Consider the following 22626-nt stretch of genomic DNA (forward strand, 5'->3'; position numbering starts at 1 on the left):
TTCCTGGCGACTGGATTCTGATCAGAGAATCTAGGAGAAAACACTGGAAGTCCAGGCGCTGGAATGGCCCATATCAGATCCTACTAGTCACCCAGGAAAGCTGCAGGAAAGCTCCAGCTCCTCCAGCTTCATCTGGCTTCCAGGACACAAGTCATCTTCCAACTGGATCATCCACGGCCTGAAAGGTGTGAGGACAGCGGACCACTACAAGACAAAGAACTGTAAGCTGATCACTGGCGAGTGATTGAAGAGGTGGTTGAAGAACACTGTTCTTACAAGGGCTCAATAATCTCTTGGGCAGTGCAACGTTATTTCAGAATCTACTTAAGGCCATTGCATTGCCTGAAAGTTAGAAATCATAAGGTCATTTGCCTCACTGCACACACACCACAGTGAGAGACACATAGGAAACATACAGGGAAGACCTCTACACATTTGCACATAACCTTTCTCTGGATGATGGACTGGCGACGTCTGCAACAGAGAAACAGTCAAACATGCGCCATGATGCTTATTCTCCTTAATTTTTTAACATTTGGTGGCTATTAGGCTCCTTTGCCTGGACAGCAAGGGTCAGCCAAATTCTTTTCTCCCACTTTGACAGTGAAAGTGACTCTAAGAAGGAAATCTCGGATGCTTTTATCCAACTTTCATGTTTATTGCTTGATATCTATCATTATGGTACTAATTTGAAATGTGTTCATTTCCGCCGTTGTGATAATTTGTTTTCAGTACCAGAAGAAACGAGTTCTAATGTAAATTCTTGGATTAAGTGCTCTAAGGTGTTCCAAAGTGTATGACCTTTAGGTTACCTTTCTTTTTGCAGAACATCTGTGTTAGTGGAGGAAGCTGTCAAAACCAGGAGCAGCTGGGTCTGCTCATAGATAACGTTGTTACCCCTGACCCGAGGACGGTTCAGGGTCGTAAAGCATAAACTCTTTTAAGTGGAGATAACACCCACATACTCTTTAAATACTGTGTGTAAATGTTGACACCACACTGAACCCAAAGACAGAAGAAGAGGCGGAATGATTGAGTTTCTCTCACTGGGAGTGGTGGAACTTCCTTCCCCCCAGAAGACACCGTTTGGCGAACATTTTATATTTTATATTACATTTTGATGTTTCTGTATCTTTTTCAGGTTATGATTTAACTTTGTGTGGATGAAGACTCAGTGTGTGAATTCATAGACGCATAATATGATGGATGCATGTTTTCTTAATGATTTTCTCTTTTACAGGTAGTACAGTAATATTTTTACTTATTCTACTTATTCTTAGAAGGACATTTTAGATTGTGAACTCTTTTATTAGAGTTCAAAAGGGGGATTGTAGAATATAAACTATTTATGTGTGTAATATTAACTATCTCTGTGTGTAACTGGCATGTGTACATAGAGCATAGGGGGGGTCAAGCTTAGGGAGTAAAGCATAGAAAGTGCAAGGTCCTTGGGGAGGGAAGTAGAGAGTCCAAAGTCATAAATTAGTGAAGGACAAGGAATCACTGATGGGGGAGAAGAAGACAGGGGAGAACAGCGCACAGAGAGGGCAAGGTCATAAATTGGGCCAGACACGATAAGTTTGTTATAAGAGAAGAACCAGAAGTACTCCTTATTTGGATATGAGGTTATATGGTTGCTGGGGAGATATCCACAGATAGAATGATTGTGTATGTGTACTGCATAGCAGCGAGGGGTATATAAAGGTATTTGTGGCCCCTCCAAAACGGACAACACACAGACGTTTCTAGGTACCAGTGTAAGTGTGTGTCCCCTCTCTGAATTCAGATTGGTTTTTTATAAACTTGTGGAAGCGTACAACTGATCTCTGACTGAGGATTGTCCTTTGGGTGCCAAATAAAAGAGTCGGGGAGAGGTGAGGAGTAATGTAAGAATTAACTGACGGCCAGTAAAGTTTTCCTACCTCAACAGCACCCGAACATCCCTTTCAGACAGCTTCCTCTTGCGTCCACAGTTAATCCTGTTGGATGTGGTTCATCCTTCTTGGTGGTATGCTGACATTACCCTGGATACCGTGGCTCTTGATACATCACAAAGACTTGCTGTCTTGGTCACAGATGCATCAGCAAGACGTGCACCAACAATTCGTCCTCTATTAAACTCTGGCATGTCACCCATAATGTTGTGTGCATTTCAATATTTCAAGCAATACTGTGCTCTTACCCTGGTAATTGAACCTTCACACTCTGCTCTTACTGGTGCAATGTGCAATCAATGAAGACTGGCTACCAGGCTGGTCCAATTTAGCCATGAAACCTCCCACACTAAAATGACAGGTATTTCAGTTTCATTGTCCAACCCCTGTATGTTTAGGTGTGTTCTGGTGGAAGTTGAACTTTTCCCAGTCTCAAGTCTTTGGCAATTCCTAGGTTTTCTTCCAGAATTATCCAGCGTTAATATACATCTTCCCATCAACTCTGACTGGCATCCCTGTCCTGGCTTTTCTGTTATTTTTGAAAGCATCATCTGCAATGACTCAGTTTGCCAAAGAGACATGATAAAAAAACGCATCTTTAAGGACGGTGCTGCTGAAACCTTTAACCAGATTTACTCTTCTACCTCCACTTTGCCCTGTAACACTGTAGATGAGCTGGTACATAACTTTCATTGTAAAATCTCAGACATCATTGATTCAATTGCTCCAATTAAAGTGAAAATCGTTTCTGGGAAGAAAATGTCTCTATGGAGAAGTGCTCCACCAGTCAGAAGTGAAAAAAGGGAGTGTTGAAAAGCTGAATGCAGGTGGCGAAAGACTGGACTTCAAATTCACTATAACATCTAAAAAGAGAGACTATACAGATATAACTTACAGTTGAAAAATGCAAGTGAATTTTTCTTCTCTGAGATCAGCAAAAACATTGATAATGCTCGTGCATTATTTGCCACGGTCGACAGGCTAACAAACCCTCATGTTACTGTAGCATCTGAACTCCACTCTACCAGGGCCTGTAATGAATTTGCTAACTTCTTCACTGAAAAAATCCAAAAGATCAGAGGGGCAGTCAGCACATCCACATCAACTCCAGTACCAATGTTGTCTCCAACTATAACTGATTTTGGCAATATTGTCCAATTTCACCAAATAAACTATGAAAACTTAGAAGAAATCATACAGCAACTAAGCTCTTCTTCCTGCTGTCTCAATGTTTTACCCACAGCTTTCCTTAAGAAAGCTTTGCCTGTAATAACATCTGATTTATAAATATTAATAATAATAAACACATCAACTTTGTCAGATGTTTTCCCCCAGGCCCTAAAAACAGCAATTATCAAACTTCTATTGAAAAGGACTATAGTTCTGCAGTAGCAGAACTATAGTCCTTTTTCTGAAACCTACCCTTTATAAGTAAGATTATTGAAAAAGCTCTGTTTCAGCAGTTAAACAACTTCCTAACAATGACCAGGGCTTCACCACAGTACAGAGACTGCCCTTGTCAACATGTTCAATGGCATCTGTATAAATGCATACTGTGGAAGAACCACAGTGCTGGTGTTATTGGACCTTAGTGCAGCATTTGACACAGTTGATCACTCCATTATGTTAAAGCGCCTGGAAAACTGTGCTGGCCTTTCTGGAACAGCACTCATTTGGTGAAGGACAGGGAGTTTTTTGTGTCAAAATCACATGTGGCGTTCCCCAAGGATCCATCTTCCCCAAGGATCCATCTTAGGGCCCCTCCTATTCAATATTTACATCCTTCCCCTTACTCAGATTTTAATAAATAACAGCATAAGTTGTCATAACTATGCAGACAACAAACATCTATACATTACAATGTCACCAGGTGACTATGAACCCATTCAAGCGCTTCGTAAACGCTTAGAAGAAATCAATTGGATGGGTGTGGCAAAATTTTCTTCAGATGAATCAAAACAAAACTGAAGAAATCATTTTTGTCTGCAGTTGATCCAGAACGCTGTTGCCCGCATCCTCACTAAAATTAAGAAAGTAGAGCACATCACCCCAGTTCTAAAGTTCTTACACTGGCTCCCCTCCCCGTATGTCAAATAATTGACTTTAAAATACTTATGTTAGTTTATAAATCACTGAATGGCTTAGCACCAAAATACATTACAGACTTGTTTTCAGTGTATCAACCACCCAGACCTCTCAGGTCTTCTGGCTCAAATTTACTCTGCATACACATAACCAGAACCAAACATGGAGAAGCAGCTTTTGGTTCTTATGCTCCACTAATCTGGAATAAACTCTCAGAAAACTGTAAAAGCGCTGAAACCATAAGTTGCTTCAAATCAGGATTAAAAACTTATTTGTTTAGAGTGGCCTTTGACTGTGCTATCTAAACACTATTAGTAAAATTTTTTTGTCCAACTTTACTTTTATTTTCTTATCAATCATTTTATCATTAATTCTTAATTTTTTGAAATATTTTTTATAATTACCTTATCATTTTAATTATACATTTTTATTCTCTTTAACGTTTTGTGTTTGTTAATTGTTTAATTACCTTTATGCTGTTGTAATGTACTTTTACTATTATGTCTCTTTTTCTTTTTTTTTATGTACAGCACTTTGAATTGTCTTGCTACTGAAAGGTGCTATATAAATAAACCTGCCTTGCCTTGCCTTGCCTTGTCCCTGCTGAATAAAAGCATCCCCATACATGATGCAGACACTACCAGGTTTTATGGTGGAGATGGCTATTCAGGGTCATGTGAAGTGTTATTTTTCTACCTGTTAGGAATAACCTTTATTTATATTATTCATAGCTGGTTTTCCCATTTATACCACAGTGATATAAAGCATAACTTCTAATGTTTCCCTTTTGTTAGAATAGGATAAAAATTCTCATCGACACACATTACAAGGATAAATGGCCCAAGGGTTGTCATGAATGACCTAAAGCTGGGGCACAGGGTTTGATAGTGGAGCAACCGGTATAACTGGTTTGATTAGAAAGCTACAGCACACAGATTAAGGATGGACATCCGCTACTACACGATCTAACAGATAGACACCACAATGGTGACACATAGTCTACTGATAATCACTGAGGGAGAGCACATCCATTGCATAGAAGTGCCAGATATAAAACTACATGTGACCTTCTATCGAGGCTCTTCGTCATCCTCTAACAGACGACAACGGTCCGAGACGGGAGCCTCAGCACTGATCTCTATAATCATTCCTCTGCCTAAATTTAGATTAAAGGAAGTAAAAGTTAGAAACTGTATGAGAGTCGTTCATTTAAAGAGTCTTTAGATAGAGTGTGTGATCGCTTCTGGGGACCACGGACCGGAGGAGCTCCGAGGCGTTTGTCCGCCAACAGGGTGCGGTAGCTCGGACACACCATACATACAATTTTGCCTATATCCCAAAAAGTTAAGTTTTGTTGGTCATCTGACGAAACCGCATTAGTCCACATGTATACTGTGTCCCCTACATGATTTGTAAACCTCAAATAGCACTTCCCATGGCATTAAGTGGCAACAAAAAAGACCAGCATCCTATCTCAATTGAGGTCTTGTTTGTTCCAGTTTAAAGCACTCCTAGCCAGCCCTGTGTTTAGGTGGACAGAAATTTCTAGATAGGTTTGCAGTTCTGACATACTTTTGGTTTTTGGATGCCTAAGATTCTCCAAGCTGGGTATAATGTTTTTTAAACTATGCCTTTTTGTAACTTCTCCACAACTTTATTTCCAACCTGTCTGCTGAGTTCCTTGGCCCCCTGTTTGGTCAATAATGTTCTCTAACAAGGCCCTGAGGCCTTCATGGACCAGCTGGATTTCTAAATTATATATAACACATGTGAGGTCTTTGCAAAGACGGGAGAGAAATGTCTCTTTGCACAACCACGTTGTTTAATAGTGTGCCAAAGTTATACCTGCAGGGGGTGCTGCGGACGGGCTTTGGTTCAGCTGTTATCGGGCCGTATTCTTTCTCTTTTTTGGTTAGGTACGTGTGTGTGTGTGTGTGTGTGTGTGTGTGTGTGTGTGTGTGTGTGTGTGTGTGTGTGTGTGAGAAAATTACAAATTCTGCTGATGGCCTTAAAAAACACTCTCATAAAAAAAGTAAATACCACTAATATTACATTTATTTTAATTTTGTCTTGCAAGGATAAGTATTAACATACTTTCAATTCTCTGGAGTATATTAGTCATAAGCTTATAATTTCTATAAAACAACATAATAAACTGAAAGTGCTTTATGACTTAGACAAAAAGCTCTTAAGACTGCCTTATCACATGGCCATGACAAATAAGATGTGTCCAATTGGGATGTACTTAAAAACACTGACTGACTAGATTTTTCAATGACTGCCTTGTGAATGCCTACTTTTTGTGTTGTGTTGTTGCCAGTCTAATGCTTTTCCTGATTAAAGAATAGTTAGTAGATCACTAACACTTTTCAAGATGCCCCACAGTATCTCCAGTTCTCACTTACGTGGAGTTCCATGGGATATTTCCTTCTCTGGATCTGGATTCCTGGCTACCTATCAGCTGGGGGCTGTTCTGTGCTTCTTGAAGTATACACCCTGGATTCTGCAGTCAGCACCCCACATTCTCGGTGCCTCTGCCGGATCTGTGGTAGCAGCCGCTGTTGTCTGTAAAATCAATCCAAGTAAGTGACCTTATTGATTGTCGTAAATATACTTTATTTGTGAATATAACTTTAATCTTGATGTTCTTTAATATTACAGCTACCATTCGGGATGAGATTATTCTTTTTGTCAAAACTGCGATGGCTTTCCCACTTGGACCACTGAACCCCTCGGTCAATGTTTTCCAGTGGTTGGAAAGTGTTTTGCGCAAACATCTTCCTTTGGATGCACACCATTTTGCAAGTGGCCGCCTTGGTGTTGCTGTGACGCGTCTGTCAGATGGGAAGCACCTAATCATGTCAGAATTTCAGTCCAAAGAAGATGTAGTGGAGGTAAGTTTGTGCTGCAACTCAGTGAAATAATAATGTATTAATAATATAAATAATAATTATGCTGCAATCTATTTAAAGACTTATTGTGGGAGAGGTATACAGCAGGACAAGACTGCTGTATAGACATACAAATGTATAAAGAGACACATAACCTAATTACCAGTACAGCCTATTTGTTTTCACTGTCAGATATTAGGTCACTCTTAAATCTGACTTTCATTAAATCAAAAGTTTCTTGTATGAGGTCAGTTATTTTTATGTGCCACGGGCCAGAAAACAAGCGGGAGAATATTTTTTAGAAGAGTTACTTTTTTGATTAGTTTCTTCAAAGTCAGAACTTCACATACTCCAAATTACTATATCTTTAACTAATTTTGGAAAGCCTAGATGAAGAGGTCATGGCTTTATAAGCTTCTGATAGGTCAGCTCACAAGATTAGTTAAATGAGGGCACAGCAGGTAATGCACTTTAAGATCACAGCTCAAATACACTGCTGTGTGACATCCTGTAAAACAAAATCAGCAAAGATATCAGGAAGAGAACTGTGGACCTCCACAAAGTCTGGTTCATCCTCGAGTACGATTGCTAGATGACTTAAGGTGCCACGTTGGTCTGTTCAAACAGTTATACATGAAAAATGAACACCACTGGAATCTCCAGTCATCACAGTTCAAGAAAGAGATGTGTTTTGGTTCAAAATGTGTGTATCGACCCAAGAACAAAAACAAAAGACCTTCTGAAAGTGCTGACTCAAGCTGGTAAGAGTGTCATGATTCACAGAGAAATGAGTACTGTACTCACATGGGCTAAAACACCACTCAGCCATTACCACGAAAACAACATAAAAAAGCCAGATCACAATTTGCAAATGCACCCGAGGACAAAGAGCTTGTCCTGGTTGAGAGAAATTGGTGAGGTGTTTCCTGAGGTCTGATGAAACTAAAATTAACGCATGATGACTTTCGTTACATTTAAAGGAAAAAGGAGGAAAGCCTGCAAGACTGATGCCATCATTCCATCTGTGAAGAATGGCAGTGGTAATATCATGTTCAGGGGTGTTTGGGGTAAAAGGTTATTTAGACAGGAAGAAGCCATTATTACAAAAGCAGAAAATCCAGAATACAGTTTGCAAATGTTCTCAGAGCCAAAGACCTTTATTTGGGAGACGTTAAACTAAAGTTGAGGTGTTTGGCCAAAATGGCCATAATGTTACATTGTGATAAGAAAAAGGGGAAAACTTGAAAGACCAAGAATACCATCCCAGATGTGATGTACGATGGTTGGAGCATTATATTGTGATGGGTTTTTGTGCTTCAGAAGTGTTTTTTTTTTTTTTTCTGCTCTCGGTGGAGGAGAACACTTTTTGTCTGTCTCCCGCAGCCCTCACATATCTGCCCTGCTTCAGCTCTGTGTCTTGTCTTTTTTGGAGCCTCTTTTTGCATATCTTCCAAATTCTTCTAAAATATGGATTTGGTCAGCTGGTCTCTCAATGCAATTGATCAAATTTTCTCAACGAGAAGACAGAGGTCGGGAGAGCCCACTTGCCCGGACAGGACATTTTTCTCCGGATACACGATGGACTCCTGGCAGAAGTGGAGGATTGTGTGTCTGTCGATAATGTCAGTCGAGGATGTGGAAGATGTGTATATAATTGGATGTTTGATATCAGGATTTCAGCTTTTTGGAGTCAGCGGTTACCTGGCATATCGAGAAATTCGGAGAATGTCAGCAGCTGTTCTGGCCATTGTAAGGCTGCTTGGCATGTGTGATGGGATCTTCAGAACGATCAACACTCAGACTGAGATGTTACGTGAGCTGAATCGCAGACTGGATGTGATCCTTACACAGGATCGCAGGCAGGTTGCGGTTTCTGGACTCAGGGGTGAAATGGGATAAATCTTGGAGAAAGTTGTTCGCTTGAATCTGGCCAGGAATTTGGCTTTGGATTCGCCTTTGAGAGGCACCAGCGAAACTCTCAAGGCTGACGGAAAATTAAGAGTTAGTCTAACCCAAATAATTATTGTTTTTCTGAATCTGGCTCCCCTGCACGGCCTTGATGGCTGGCTATCTTCAACTTCTCCTGGAAGTTATGTCCAACATGACGCTCTGCTCCCTCTGCCCCCTCCCTTCCCGGAGGACATCTGTGGACCTGCTCAGAACTTTGTGGCCGGTTGATGAGCATTCCAACGTACCATCAAGGACAATGGCCTCTGGGACAGTGCTTCACGGACTTACTTGCACACACTCACTTGCACACACACACACATGCTCAAGATAAACATATGCACCCCCTCACACCACCTTCACTGTTCCTGGAATGATGTTGTTTTGTCAACTTGTTGCTTCTTTGTGCTGAGGTTTTGTTGCAATCTCAAACTGTATCCTGCTAAGGATAAAGTGTGAAATATGATTTTTTTCCCTCTACTTACCTAATGTGGCCTCTTTTCTCATCTAGCAAGGGCAGCGCCTGTGAGTGGGCAGCAAAGCCTCGGTGACCCATTCCCCCTTGTCTTGTGTCATCAGGTCTGTTTGGATGGGTTGTACTGGAATTCTAATTTCCCCTTGGGGATCAATAAAGTATCTTTGAATTGAATTGAATTGAGAGGGAAGTGAGGTATGAACCAATGAGACACTGAGGCAGGTAATCAGATGAAAATGGACAACAGGTGTGAAGGTTCCCTCAAAGAACTGAGGGAATGTGTCATGATGTAGAGTTGTTTGGTTTTTGGTTTCGGGGTTTTTCCTTATGTTTTTCACTGTTCAAGTTTTGAATCATGTTTCTGTTTATTTTCCTGGTCATGCTTTTGTTTTGTCGTCTTGTTCATGTTTTGTCAAGTTTGGTTTTCGGATCTGGTTATGCTTTTGCTTCATGTTTTTCTAGTTTGTGTTCAAGAGTCTCTGTTTTGCTCCAGTCACATTTTGTTCTGTTAATTAAGTTTATTAGGTTCACCTGTCCAAGTTAATCTGTCTCCTTGCTCCACCTGTACCATGCTCCATTTATACACACCTGTTCAGTTAGTCATCGCGGAAACATCTTTCACTCTCATGCTCATGTCTTGTTCTAAAACCAAGTCTTGTTTTTTTGATCATGCCATGCCTGTCTTGCCTGCCCGTTTGTTTTGTTCCTGCCTCCTGTAGTGAGTGAGTTTTCGTTATTAAATCTTTTTTACTTACCATCACGCTGCCTGCTCGTCTGCATTGTGGGGTCCAATTCCAAGTTAACCGTGACAGAACCGTGACAGAATATGAATAGTAGCTAGGATGACATGACTATAAAACACAAGGGAACACGAGAGCTAGAACAAAACATAACCAAAAGGGAGCTGACTATAAAAACAAAACTATAAGTAAACAGTGCATGAACAAGAATCAGGGAAACCAGAGACTAAAAGAAGCTATGGACAGGAATAGATAAAAGAAACATAGGAACCTAAGAAAACCACAAAAGTAAACAGAGAACTAGAAAAAATAGACACCACAATTTAATAATTAACAAATAACCCACAAGAAACCCTGTCAATAAAATAAACAAAACCTAAACCAACATTGACTGGAGTAAGTGAAAAGAAGACAGAGAACGTGAGAACTAGAAAATGTGCAAATCAAAAAGAAAATAATAACAAAAGCTAACCTAAAAAGGGAGACTGGGACTATAGAGACAAAACCAGGGAAAAAGAGAAAGGATGTAGCAAGAGCGGTGCTTTTATTTGGATAGTGACATCACAGGAAGTGACGGAAGTAGGTTAATGCAATTTATTTTTAAAGTTCCAGGATAGTATGGACTGGCCTTTCACGTTGTAACCATGGCTGTGGGTCCCAACATAGGTGAAAAGAAACTGAACACAAAACCAAAAACAAAGTCCAAAATGTTGCACCCCAACAATACGTACCTTCATCCCCATGAATACTTCAGGTTAGTCGCAGAGGACAAGTTGCAGGGACGTGGCATAATTCCGTTTGGATATTTGTCCAAATTTCCAAATAGAAATGGTAGAACCTCTTTGATATCCTGAAACAGAACCTTTGTCTGAGCACAGTTGAGACAGTTTTAATAGGGCTGAGGTCAGGGCAATTCCAGAAACTTTATTAGCCTGCTTGATCCATTCGAAAACCAGTTTTGATGCGTGTTTAGGATTATAGTCCTGATGGAAGATATTTGTGTTCACGTTTCAACTATCTAGTCGTTGATTTTGGAGGAAGTTGAATGATTTGAATTGAGGGGTTTTTCATTATTCCATAAATGTTGTGAAATTCACCAGAACCACTGTCAGCGAAACAGACACACCCAGCATAATGCTGTCACCACTATTCCTGCCAGTTGGTGCATTGTTTTTAGATTTGGAAGCCCCAGCAAGACTCTTCCAAACATACTTCCTGTCGCTGTGGCCAAACAGCTTAATTTGTTTTAAATATCTAGGCTCGCCCATGTGTGAGGTCATGCTTGAAGGTGTTGATCTTTGAGTAACTCTTTTTTATCATTTGCAACTTCTCACCAATGATTATGTTAAACTTGCTCCACTGTGGACACTGGTGTTCCAGCATCTTCCACTTTCTAGTCAACTTCAGCCTTGTTGTGGTTCCTCGATTGTTCATTAACTTTCTAAGAAACTTTCATTTATGTGAGATGGACTGTTTGTATCCGAGGATTTAAACTTTGACAACCTTGGGTGTTAAAACAAGACATTGATCCTAAACATTAATAAAAACAAGTGATGGGTCAGACAAAGAGTGGTTCAAGAATCCCTCATGAGGACCAAAATATCGAGGCACGTGACGTCGCCCGGTACGGCGGAGCCGGGGTCCCACCCTGGAGCCAGGCCTGCGCCTGGTGGCCGGGTTGCTCCTCGCGGGACCCGGCCGGGCCAAGCCCGAACAAGAGACGCGAGGCCATCCCCCAGTGGGCCCACCACCTGCAGGGGGAACCGTGAGGGACCGGTGCAAAGAGGATTGGGTGGCGGATGAAGGTGGAGACGTCAGCAGATAAGGTGGAGACCTCAGCGGCCCGATCCCCGGATGCTTAGGCTGGCTCTAGGGACGTGGAATGTCACCTCGCTGGGGGGGAAGGAGCCTGAGCTTGTGCGGGAATTAGAGAGATATCGACTAGAAATAGTCGGGCTCACCTCCACGCACAGCGTGGGCTCTGGAACCCATCTCCTTGAGAGGGGCTGGACTCTCTTCTACTCTGGAGTGGCCCACGGGGAGAGGCGGCGGGCTGGTGTGGGTTTGCTTGTTGCCCCTCAGCTCAGCTGTCTCGTGTTGGGGTTTACCCCAGTGGATGAGAGGGTCGTATCCCTGCGCCTTCGGGTTGGGGAGAGGTCTCTGACTATCATTTCAGTCTACGGGCCGAGTGGTAGTGCGGAGTACCCGACCTTCTTGACGTCCCTGTCGGGGGTGCTGGATAGTGCCCTCCCGGGGACTCCATTATTCTGCTGGGGGACTTCAACGCCCACGTGGGGAATGACAGTGACACCTGGAGAGGCGTGATCGGGAGGAATGGCCTCCCCGATCTGAATCCGAGTGGTGTTTTGTTATTGGACCTCTGTGCTAGTCACGCATTGTCCATAACGAACACCATGTTCAAACATAAGGGTGTCCATCAGTGCACTTGGCACCAGGACACCCTAGGCAGGAGGTCGATGATCGACTTTGTTGTTGTATCATCAGACCTTCGGCCGCATGTTTTGGACACTCGGGTGAAGAGAAGGGCTGAGCTGTCCACTGATCACCACCTGGTGGTTAGTTGGATCCGCTGGAGGAGGAGAAAGCCGGACAGACTTGGCAGGCCCAAGTGCATAGTGAGGGTCTGCTGGGAACGCCTGGCAGAGCCCTCGGCCAGGGATTTATTCAACTCCCACCTCCGGGAGAGCTTTGACCAGATCCCAGGGAATGTTGGAGACATAGAGTCCGAGTGGACCATGTTCTCCGCATCTATTGTCGATGCTGCTGCCCGTAGCTGCGGCCGTAATGTCTGCGGTGCCTGTCGCGGCGGCAATCCCAGAACCCGGTGGTGGACACCGGCAGTAAGGGAGGCTGTCAAGCTGAAGAAGGAGTCCTATCGGCTGTGGTTGGCTTGTGGGACTCCTGAGGCGGCTGACGGGTACCGTGAGGCCAAGCGTGCTGCGGCCCTGGCTGTGGCAGAGGCAAAAACCCGGGCCTGGGAGGAGTTCGGTAAGGCCATGGAGAAGGACTACCGGTTGGCCTCGAAGCGATTCTGGCAAACCGTCCGGCGCCTCAGGAGGGGGAAGCAGTGCTTCGCCAACACTGTTTATAGTGGGGGTGGGAGACTGCTGACCTCGACTGAGGACATTATTGGGCGGTGGAAGGAGTACTTCGAGGATCTCCTCAATCCTTCCATCACGCATTCCGTGGTGGAAACAGAGGCTGGGGACTCGGGGTTGGACTCTTTCATCACCCAGGCAGAAGTCACCGAGGTGGTTAAAAAGCTCTGCGGTGGCAAGGCTTCGGGGTTGGATGAGATCCGCCCTGAGTACCTCAAGTCTCTGGATGTTGTAGGGCTGTCATGGTTGACATGCCTCTTCAACATTGCGTGGCGGTCGGGGACAGTGCCTGTGGACTGGCAGACTGGGGCGGTGGTCCCCCTTCATAAGAAGGGGGACCGGAGGGTCTGTTCCAACTACAGGGGGATCACACTCCTCAGCCTCCCTGGTAAGGCCTACGCCAGGGTATTGGAGAGGAGAGTCCGACCGATAGTCGAACCTCGGCTTCAGGAGGAGCAGTGTGGTTTTCGTCCCGGCCGTGGAACACTGGACCAGCTCTATACCCACTACAGGGTACTCGAGGGTTCATGGGAGTTTGCCCAACCAGTCACATGTGTTTTGTGGACCTGGAGAAGGCATTCGACTGTGTCCCTCGTGATGCCCTGTGGTGTGTGCTCCAGGAGTATGGAATCGGGGGCCCTTTATTAGGGGTCATCCGGTCCCTGTACGAGTGGAGCAGGAGTTTTATCCGCATTGCCGGCACTAAGTCGGACCTGTTCCCGGTGCATGTTGGACACCGGCAGGGCTGCCCTTTGTCACCGGTCCTGTTCATAACTTTTATGGACAGGATTTCTAGGCGCAGCCAAGGGCCGGATGGGGGTCTGGTTTGGGGACCAGTGGATTTCGTCTCTTCTTTTTGCGGATGACGTTGTCCTGCTGGCCCCTTCTAGCCAAGACCTACAACATGCGCTGTGGCGGTTCGCGGCTGAGTGTGAAGCGGCTGGGATGAAGATCAGCTCCTCCAAGTCCGAGGCCATGGTACTCGACCGGAAAAGGGTGGCTTCTCCTCTTCAGGTTGGAGGGGAGTTCCTGCCTCAAGTGGAGGAGTTTAAGTATCTCGGGGTCTTGTTCACGAGTGAGGGAAGAATGGAGCGTGAGATCGACAGACGGATCGGTGCGGCTGCCACCGTAATGGTGGCACTGTGCCGGTCCGTTGTGGTGAAGAGAGAGCTGAGCCGAAAAGCAAAGCTCTCAATTTACCGGTCGGTCTATGTTCCTACCCTCACCTATGGCCATGAACTTTGGGTCATGACCGAAAGTACGAGATCCCGGATACAAGCGGCTGAAATGAGCTTCCTCCGTAGGGTGGCCGGGCACTCCCTTAGAGATAGGGTGAGGAGCTCGGCCATCCGGGAGGGGCTCGGAGTAGAGCCGCTGCTCCTCCACATCGAGAGGAGCCAGTTGAGGTGGCTCGGGCATCTATACCGGATGCCTCCTGGACGCCTTCCTTGGGAGGTGTTCCAGGCACGTCCCACCGGGAGGATTACCAGAGGACAGCCCAGGACACGCTGGAGGGACTATTTCTCTCGGCTGGCCTGGGAACGCCATGGGCTCCCCCTGGAGGAGCTGGATGAGGTGTCTGGAGAGAGGGACGTCTGGGCGTCTCTGCTGAGTCTGCTGCCCCCGCAACCCGGTCCCGGATAAGCGGAAGACGACGAGTACGAGTACAAGTACGAGTACAAGCACATTAATAAAAACATACAAAAAAAAAAAAAGTGTTACAGTAAGCAATGGAATAGCCTCTCAAAATTCCTGACTTCAGTCCTTAACAACTTTGTACACTTAAAAGCTTGTTTTATGCCAGGAAAACAACCAAATGAAATGATCTTGTCACGATCGACAGGTTTTTGGTTTTCATTTGTGTTTGTGTTTTGGTCATTTCTGAGTTCTTTTTATGGTTTTTTTCTTGCTGTATTCAATTAGTTTATCTGTGTTCATTTGGGTCGAGTATTTTTTTAATTAGTTAATTTCTTTTTACTTAGTTTCTTAGTTTTTTTACTGTATTCTGTTCCTTGTATATTCTAGTTTATTCGCCTTAAGGGACTATATGTCTTTCTCCCTGGTTAAGTTTTTACTTGTGTCTTAGGTCAGCTTCTTAGTGTTAAATAGTCTCCCTTTCTCAGTCTCCCTGCTTACCTTCTGCCCCAGCTGCTCCACATAATCTCCCACATTAGGTGTACTGTGAGCAGCGCAGACTCTGTGCACACTGTCCATGGACTTTTGAGGTTTCGTAGTTGAGCATACAAATTTCTGGTGGCAAATTCACCAGTCAGTGCAGCACAGAGAGTGGCAGTGACACTGCACGTCCTCGCAACTGGTTGCTCGGAGTGGTGTACCACATAAAATTGTTCAATGTGGAGAGTTTTTTTCCGAAGAGTAGTTTACTGTGTGACACCACATACTCGGTCATAAAAATTGAGCCTTGCGCGAACATGTCTGGTGGACATCTGCTTTGACTCCACAAAGTCAAGTACGCCTGACTATGTGGGAGTATTTAGGCCAGAAGTTGGTAATGGTCAAGATACAACTTGCTGAAGGCCATTTAACAAAATATTACTTAATGTATATTAACTTGTATGTCAAATTTTGACCATTTCGGACCAAAATTATATGTGTCGTATTTGTAATCTAAAAATCAATTGTTGTATGCTGTCCATAGGCTTTGCTGTGTAGCTGCTTTGTACCTGGATATTGTGGTTTTTTGCCGCCAACCTTCAAAGGAGTTGTGAGTATTACAGGACTGCTCACAAATTTAATCAGGACAGCTTGTTAGGTCACCATTTTAATGTTTTTAATCTTTCTACAGCACTACATAGATGGTGGCTTGAGTGGACTCCAGCCCTTACAGTCTGAGGCGTGCAGCCGCACATTGACTGTGTGCCCATTCTCTGGAGAAGCTGATATCTGTCCAGTTGATCCTCCGTGTATGATGGAACTGGTGGCTACTGGAACCATTCTTAAGTTCAACATGGCTAACAGCCTCAGAATCCTCAATGGTCTTTACCCTGTGACTTTAGAGGTAAGATGTTGTATTGGACATTTATCTTTTCTAAATAAAGTTTTATTTTGACATTGGAAATGTGTTGATTACTTTTTTATTCTGTTTTTATTCTGTTTTCTGTTTTACATCTGTTTTAATTACCCCACTGTACCAACAGTTAACAAAATGGTGGGCAATAATTACAATAACGTAACGTTTTGCCAATAATGTAAAAATTCAGTTTAATTCAATTATATAGCGCTGATTCAGGTACAAAATATATCCAATTTATGCACAGAAATACACAGTCAATCAATCCAATCAAATAGACAGATTTAAAGTCAAATACAAACATTCATATTCATTCTAGTAATAAAACTATGTATTCAAGTTTAGTTTATTATTTAAATTCCTAAAACGTTTTCTATATAAGGAAACCCAGCCGACTGCATCGAGTGACTGAATGCACTTAAAAATAATAAAACAGTATGACTGAATTACATTGTGTGCTGTGTGGATGTATCCTTGATGATTGCATATCATTAGTTATGCCTATGTTTGATAAACAAACTGCACAGAAATTGCAAACATATTTTTTTTATTGCATTTTCAGAGTATTTTAACATAATAATTTGGCTCACTGTTAATATTTCTCTGGCTCAAAAACATTATTACATTATTGGCAAGGTGTTAAGTTATTGATTTTAATACATATAAAATAACCAAAAGTATTGCATTATTAAGTGGTAATTACATTATTTCCCATCATTGCATAATTAGTTGCTACACCCCGCTGTCTGTTCATATTACCAAGATTAAGGCATAGACACAGCGTTTCACTTCAGCTTCCCAGGTAAACTTTCCAGTTTTTATAGTAAATAACTATATTTCTGTTGCTCTATGAGATGTCTTAAACCATCAGCATCTCTTCATGCCTCACTAAATCCCCTTACCAAAAAAACAAAAAAAGTGAAACTCAGGCATTGGTCTGCCAGGTCACTGATTGCAGTCAACCCCTTCAAAAGACATGTGAGCTAACAAACATTAAAAATCATATTAAACCTACCAAAAAGTGCTGGGTTAGTGCAGGCAGGAGATAGGCAAGCTTGTAACTGGAAATGTATTAAAAATGACTCCAGCTGAGATCAATCCCCCATCAACATGATCCCAACACCAAAATGTATTTTTTATCTGTAGTTTTTGGTTGTCGTGTTTACTCTTTGGCTTAGCTTTGCCTACAGCAGTAGACAATGAGGGAAGCCTTGTGCTGCTCTTTTTACAATTGAGGACTGACTTAAGCTAATGGACTTTAAAATGATGAATAAGTTTGACTCATTCATCGTAAAGTGAATCAGCCTTTATTTTTGTAACTTCGATGATATGGCTTACAGATAATTAAAATACAAAATTTAGTGCCTCAGAAAATGTGAATATTGTGAAAACATTAAATACTGGAGACTCATGGTATCTCACCCTAATCAGCTACTTAGCTCAAAACACCTGCAAAGGTTTCCTGAGCCTCTTAGTGGTCTCTCAGTGTGGGTCAGTAGGCTACACAATCATGGGAATGGGAAAAACTGCTGATTTGACAGATGTTCAGACATCTAATATTAATATGTCTAATATTTACACTGTTTGAGCTGTTCCTTTCTTCTCGTAGACTGTAGAACAAGCCTTCCATGCTGGCTACAAAGATGCTATCAACTTCCTTCACAGCAATGGTGTGTCAACTTAAAAACTGTTAAAAGTTAAAATACTTTAATTTAACTTGTGCAAATTCATGTATGAGAGTATGATCATTAATGTATTTCAATTTCTTCAGATGTTGCCCTTGCTATGGTAGGTCACCGTGTGCTCCAAGGGTCCTCGAACTATAACCCAGCCAATCCAAAGATGGATCTGAAGACATCCAAACTGGAAGAGCAGGAGATGAAAGGAGGAGAACAAACCAACCTGAAAACGTCTTTAGAAGATCACAGATCCATGCAAATGTTCAACTCCACTGTGGAAGAACCCACTGTAGATCCTTTGTATCATTTTGACTTGATGAAGAAGGGTAAGTTTGTGAGCAACTATCTCCACAAGCTAATTGTTTAATGAAGAAAGCCACAGAATTCTTTAGCAGCTGAAGTTAAACGAATGTAATCTGTATATATAGATTATACTGAGTAGTAAATTTAGAATCGCAATTAAGGCAAAGAATACATGCAAACACAAAGCCAAAGCAAACCCAAGAGTCATTCTGCTAAAATGTGGCATTGCTAACCACTGCCTCATAAAGGCATCTTTAAAGTACCTGGCGACATTACTTTTAGTTCAAAGAAATCTGCAATTGGAAAACTAAATGAAAACATTTGCATAGCCTCCCAGTGATGTAAGTGTGGAAATTAATAAACAGTTTTTAGAGTGAGATCTATTACATCTTTAGCCTTTGAAATTTAGGTTATTACACTGATCCATTCCATTAACTGTGTCTATTATCCTTTTAGTTTTGATGGGGAATGTGACAACTTACCTAAGTATGTTTGGGTTACCTGTGAGGATCCTTTCCAAACTGCTTCTATCTGTTGTGGGGTCATTTTATGCCACGCTTCAAAGTGAACAAAGGTAATTAATATGCTGAAGGTGACACAGCGTAAATACAAAATACTGTTTTGCCAACCAATCAAAACTGGCCTGATGTGAAAATATAAATATCTCCCATGTTAAACTTAGTTAACTAAGATTAACAATATTTCTTTCAGTTCCATAGGCTACACCCAGGTCTGATTACTACCAGAACTGTTAAATCAAGAAAACTCTTAAATATCACCTGTATGACACTACGAAGTAGGCCAAAAGCTCTAAAAAAGCAATACAGCATGCCCAGATCTTAAGAAATTCAAGAACAGATTAGAAACAAAGTCACTGACATATATCTGTCTAAAACAGTTACAAACCCATTATAAAGCTTTGGGACTGCAGCAAACCACTGTGAGAGTTAGTGTCCACAAATGAACAAAATTGAAAATATGGAACAGTGGTGAACCTTTTATGGGAGTGGCCAGCCGACGCAAAAAAAGAAAACTGACCCCCAAGACTTTTGTATGAATATTCTGTGGACAGACGTGACAGAAGTGTGAAACATTTTGCAAGGTATGTGCACCTTCTTACATCTGGCACAGTTTAAAAAAAAAAAGAAAACAACTCCAGACCAATTTGATTGATATTATTGAAAGGTTAATTTATTTCAGTAAATCAATTCACTGAGTGAAACACAGATTAATTACACAGACGGATGTGACCAAGCCTTTTTCTGTTAATTATGATTATTTTCCACTTACAGCTAATGAAAACACAACAGTTAAGATTAAAATATTACATCAGTATTACAGAAAACAGAAGTGTAAGGTTAATAAAAAAGGTATTTAATATCTGCTTAAAGGTTGTTATTTTTAAAAGGCACTTTTAATCTGACAAGAGAGCCTTATTGGTGTCCCATATGGTGGTGGTAGTATGATGATCTTGGGCTACTGTTCTTTTTCAGGACTTCACCAACTTACTCTGACTGATGAAACCAATAATTCTAATCTCTGCAAGAAATTCCTGAAGAAGAATGTCCAGCCATCAGTTAATGACAGTATGCTCGAGAGCACTTTACTAATGAAGAAGAAAAATGATCAAAACACAACGGCAAAGTCCACCTCTGAATTGGTAAAATAAAAAGTGGCTTAGTCAAAGTCCAGACTTAAATTTCGATTCAGAGGCTGTGGCATGACCTTAAATAGCCCTCTGATGCCCTCCAGTGTGGATGAATTGATACATTTCCGTAGGGCCAGGTTGATTTGGATGCATTAAAGATTAAATCATCATTTCAAACAACTGATTTGCATTTACTTAGATTATCTCTGTTGAAATGATGAAATAAAGGGCAGATATTTTTCTCAGCACTGTATTTTTAAGTAAATCCAGTCATATTAAAGATATTACCACAATGTAACCATAACAATATGCATTTTCTCAGACTGAAGCTGCTGTTCAAAGAAATCCCTGAGGTTCTTGTTTGGAGTTGGTACTTTATGAAACATGCTGGACTTTTCTTCCTCAGCATTGTCGTCTGTAGCCTAAAGAAGCCTATAGAAGACCGGTAAGATGTTCTTTACTTGGACCTAGAAATTCTGCTTTAATTGTCAGTTACTTATTTTACCATTAACTGAAGTCTTCCTTTCATTTCACACGATTCCATTCTGACTTGCTTTGACTGAAATAGACTGACTTTGTTTTTTAGGTTAATGCAGATCATCTTGCTGCTCAGCTGGCCAAAGGCAGCATGAAACCCTGTGAGAGCAGAAGAAATGATCACTTTCTGATATACTTTTTACATTCAAAAGGTATTACCTATCAGTACCTCTCATCGGATTCAGTCAACCTCCTTTTCTATAACCGTCTATGGCCAGAACATTCCCCTTTCTTGTACAGTGAGTAACATCAGTGTAAGATTCGACTCTCAACTGTAGTTTAGTAGCTTTAAGTAATTTGTATGTGCTTAGGACTATTTTATCTGTACACACAAACTCCACGTTTCCTTAAAAAATTTAATATACACTCAAATTGAATTTGACATTTCATCCACAGGAGCTCTCCTTTTTCATTTCACTTGCAATTGCTTCACCATATTTTAGATTTAGTCAAAATAAACTCTTATTCCCAGGCTTAGTGAGCCAGCTTTGGGGAACAATGAGTGTTTTCACAACCTTGCTTATTATTTTGATTTTGTGTTTATACAAAATCTTCCCACAGATGTGTGAAGGTCTCCTCAGAAAAAACAAAACACATTTATTAAAGCTAATAGTCTATTGTTGTTGAGTTTAATGAATCGTGAATGTGTCAAAGTTTGAATGTAAACCTGCTTTATATTCAGTGGAATAAATAGATCTTTAATACCACTCAATGTGAAAACAGCCTCCGTCATGAGAGTTATTATTACAAAAGGTATTATTGCTATTTATGGAACTGAGATGTGAGAAAAAATTGTAGAATTAATTTATCATTGGCTATTTAACCTGGTGTGGCCTACCTCTTGGATTATTCTGGTCCTAATTGGTTGATCTGTCCTTTGTGATGACTCCTTCCCTAGAAGTGAATTCTCAAACAAGCTGAGTTCAGAGACTGAGGAAAAACTTTAGAATCCATCTTGAGCAAGACTTGAGAACTCACCTCTTTGAGATTCAGTTGGGTTAAATACTTTCTGTTTGCATGCTCTGCTACATTATTTGTCTATTTTGAGCTTTTAATAGTAGCACCCACCTTGGCCAAACACTTAACTCAACCCAGGCCCACCTGCATGATGGTGTCATCACGATCTTTCACTGTGGGTGTGGGGTACTTTGGGGTCATTTGAATGCTAGACTGCTGTATTCATTCCAAAACCAGTTTTGATGTATGTTTGGGATTGTTCTCTTGTTAAAACGCCCAATTGCATCCAAGTTTTAACCATCTGACTCAAACTGGCACACTCATTTAAATAAAATTTCTAAGGAGGTTTAATAATAACCCAGGAATCTAAAACATTGAAGCTGATCACAAAATAGAAGATGCTTAAACTCCAATGTCACTGTTCAAAGTGAAGCACATTGTACCATTCTGTGGACTGAGAGGGTGCTGGCAACAAAGCATCTGCTCCAAAATCAAAATCTTCAAGCTCAGCTGGAAAATTACGCTTTTCACATGGGCAAATGCAATGCCCACTGGAGAGCAGTTTATGTTCAATCAAGAAGATGACTGACTTGTGTTTTGAGGAGTCAAACCTTTGAACAATGTATCAACTTTTAAGCATTGTGAGCATCATAGTGAGGGTCTGTTTTCCTGCTAATGGTACAGGTGCAATGCACAAAGTCTGTGGAATAATGAAGAAAGATGGCTTCCTCTAAATTCTTTAACTTCACCACAAATCAACAACATAACAGTTAAAACTCTGAGATAGTTTGACAAAACATGTTTTACACATTGATAAATTATGTTTTGCTATGTGATCAGAGAGACAGAACAGTTCATCAAAACACATCCTCTACATGTGTTTGTGGACAAAACCTGAACATCCAAAGCATGCAGAAGTGAAGCAAAGTCTTGTTCTGAATTGGTCTCACAGAGACATTTTAAAACTTGTGATTAAATAGCATCTCTTAGGTTGCACAGTTATGACTAGAAGATAAGACATAACTGTTGTTCTCAGTGTTTTTTCTTTTATAACCACTTTTGCCCAGGGTAAATGTTCACTGAGAAAATGACATTTCATTTTCTAGAATGTCCTGTTTTCAACTAATCAGTCTCAACCACAATCTGTCCATAACGCCTCAGATGAGCCTGTGAAGTTTTTGGAAGAGGAGGCTTTTTGTATTTATTTCTGATAGGCCACGTGTTTTTTGGGGTTTTTTTTTTGGATGCCACTTGTCCAGTTTCAATGATATTTTACAAAT

At 41.6% G+C, this 22626-nt stretch overlaps 1 protein-coding gene across 1 annotated transcript; it reads left to right on the forward strand.

The window, feature by feature from the left end:
- The first annotated feature begins 6310 nt into the window (after positions 1-6310).
- pnpla1 (patatin-like phospholipase domain containing 1) lies at positions 6311-21096 on the forward strand. Its single transcript, XM_047360893.1, has 9 exons — positions 6311-6601; positions 6681-6913; positions 15851-15916; positions 15998-16210; positions 17832-17892; positions 17994-18227; positions 18661-18778; positions 20175-20297; positions 20439-21096. Exons 1-9 carry the CDS (start codon positions 6394-6396, stop codon positions 20482-20484), a joined length of 1302 nt encoding a protein of 433 aa, XP_047216849.1. The 5' UTR covers positions 6311-6393; the 3' UTR covers positions 20485-21096.
- Positions 21097-22626: the final 1530 nt, after the last annotated feature.

The sequence above is a fragment of the Girardinichthys multiradiatus genome, chromosome 1 (genome assembly GCF_021462225.1).
Source record: "Girardinichthys multiradiatus isolate DD_20200921_A chromosome 1, DD_fGirMul_XY1, whole genome shotgun sequence".
NCBI lineage: Eukaryota > Metazoa > Chordata > Actinopteri > Cyprinodontiformes > Goodeidae > Girardinichthys > Girardinichthys multiradiatus.

Bases quoted from the DNA above. Each gene is read 5' to 3' on its own strand.
- pnpla1 (XM_047360893.1), top strand. From the start codon at position 6,394: ATGCCCCACAGTATCTCCAGTTCTCACTTACGTGGAGTTCCATGGGAT. The intron at 15,917-15,997 runs GTGAGTATTACA...ATCTTTCTACAG, and splicing joins CGCCAACCTTCAAAGGAGTT to CACTACATAGATGGTGGCTT. The intron at 18,779-20,174 runs GTAATTAATATG...GCATTTTCTCAG, and splicing joins ACGCTTCAAAGTGAACAAAG to ACTGAAGCTGCTGTTCAAAG.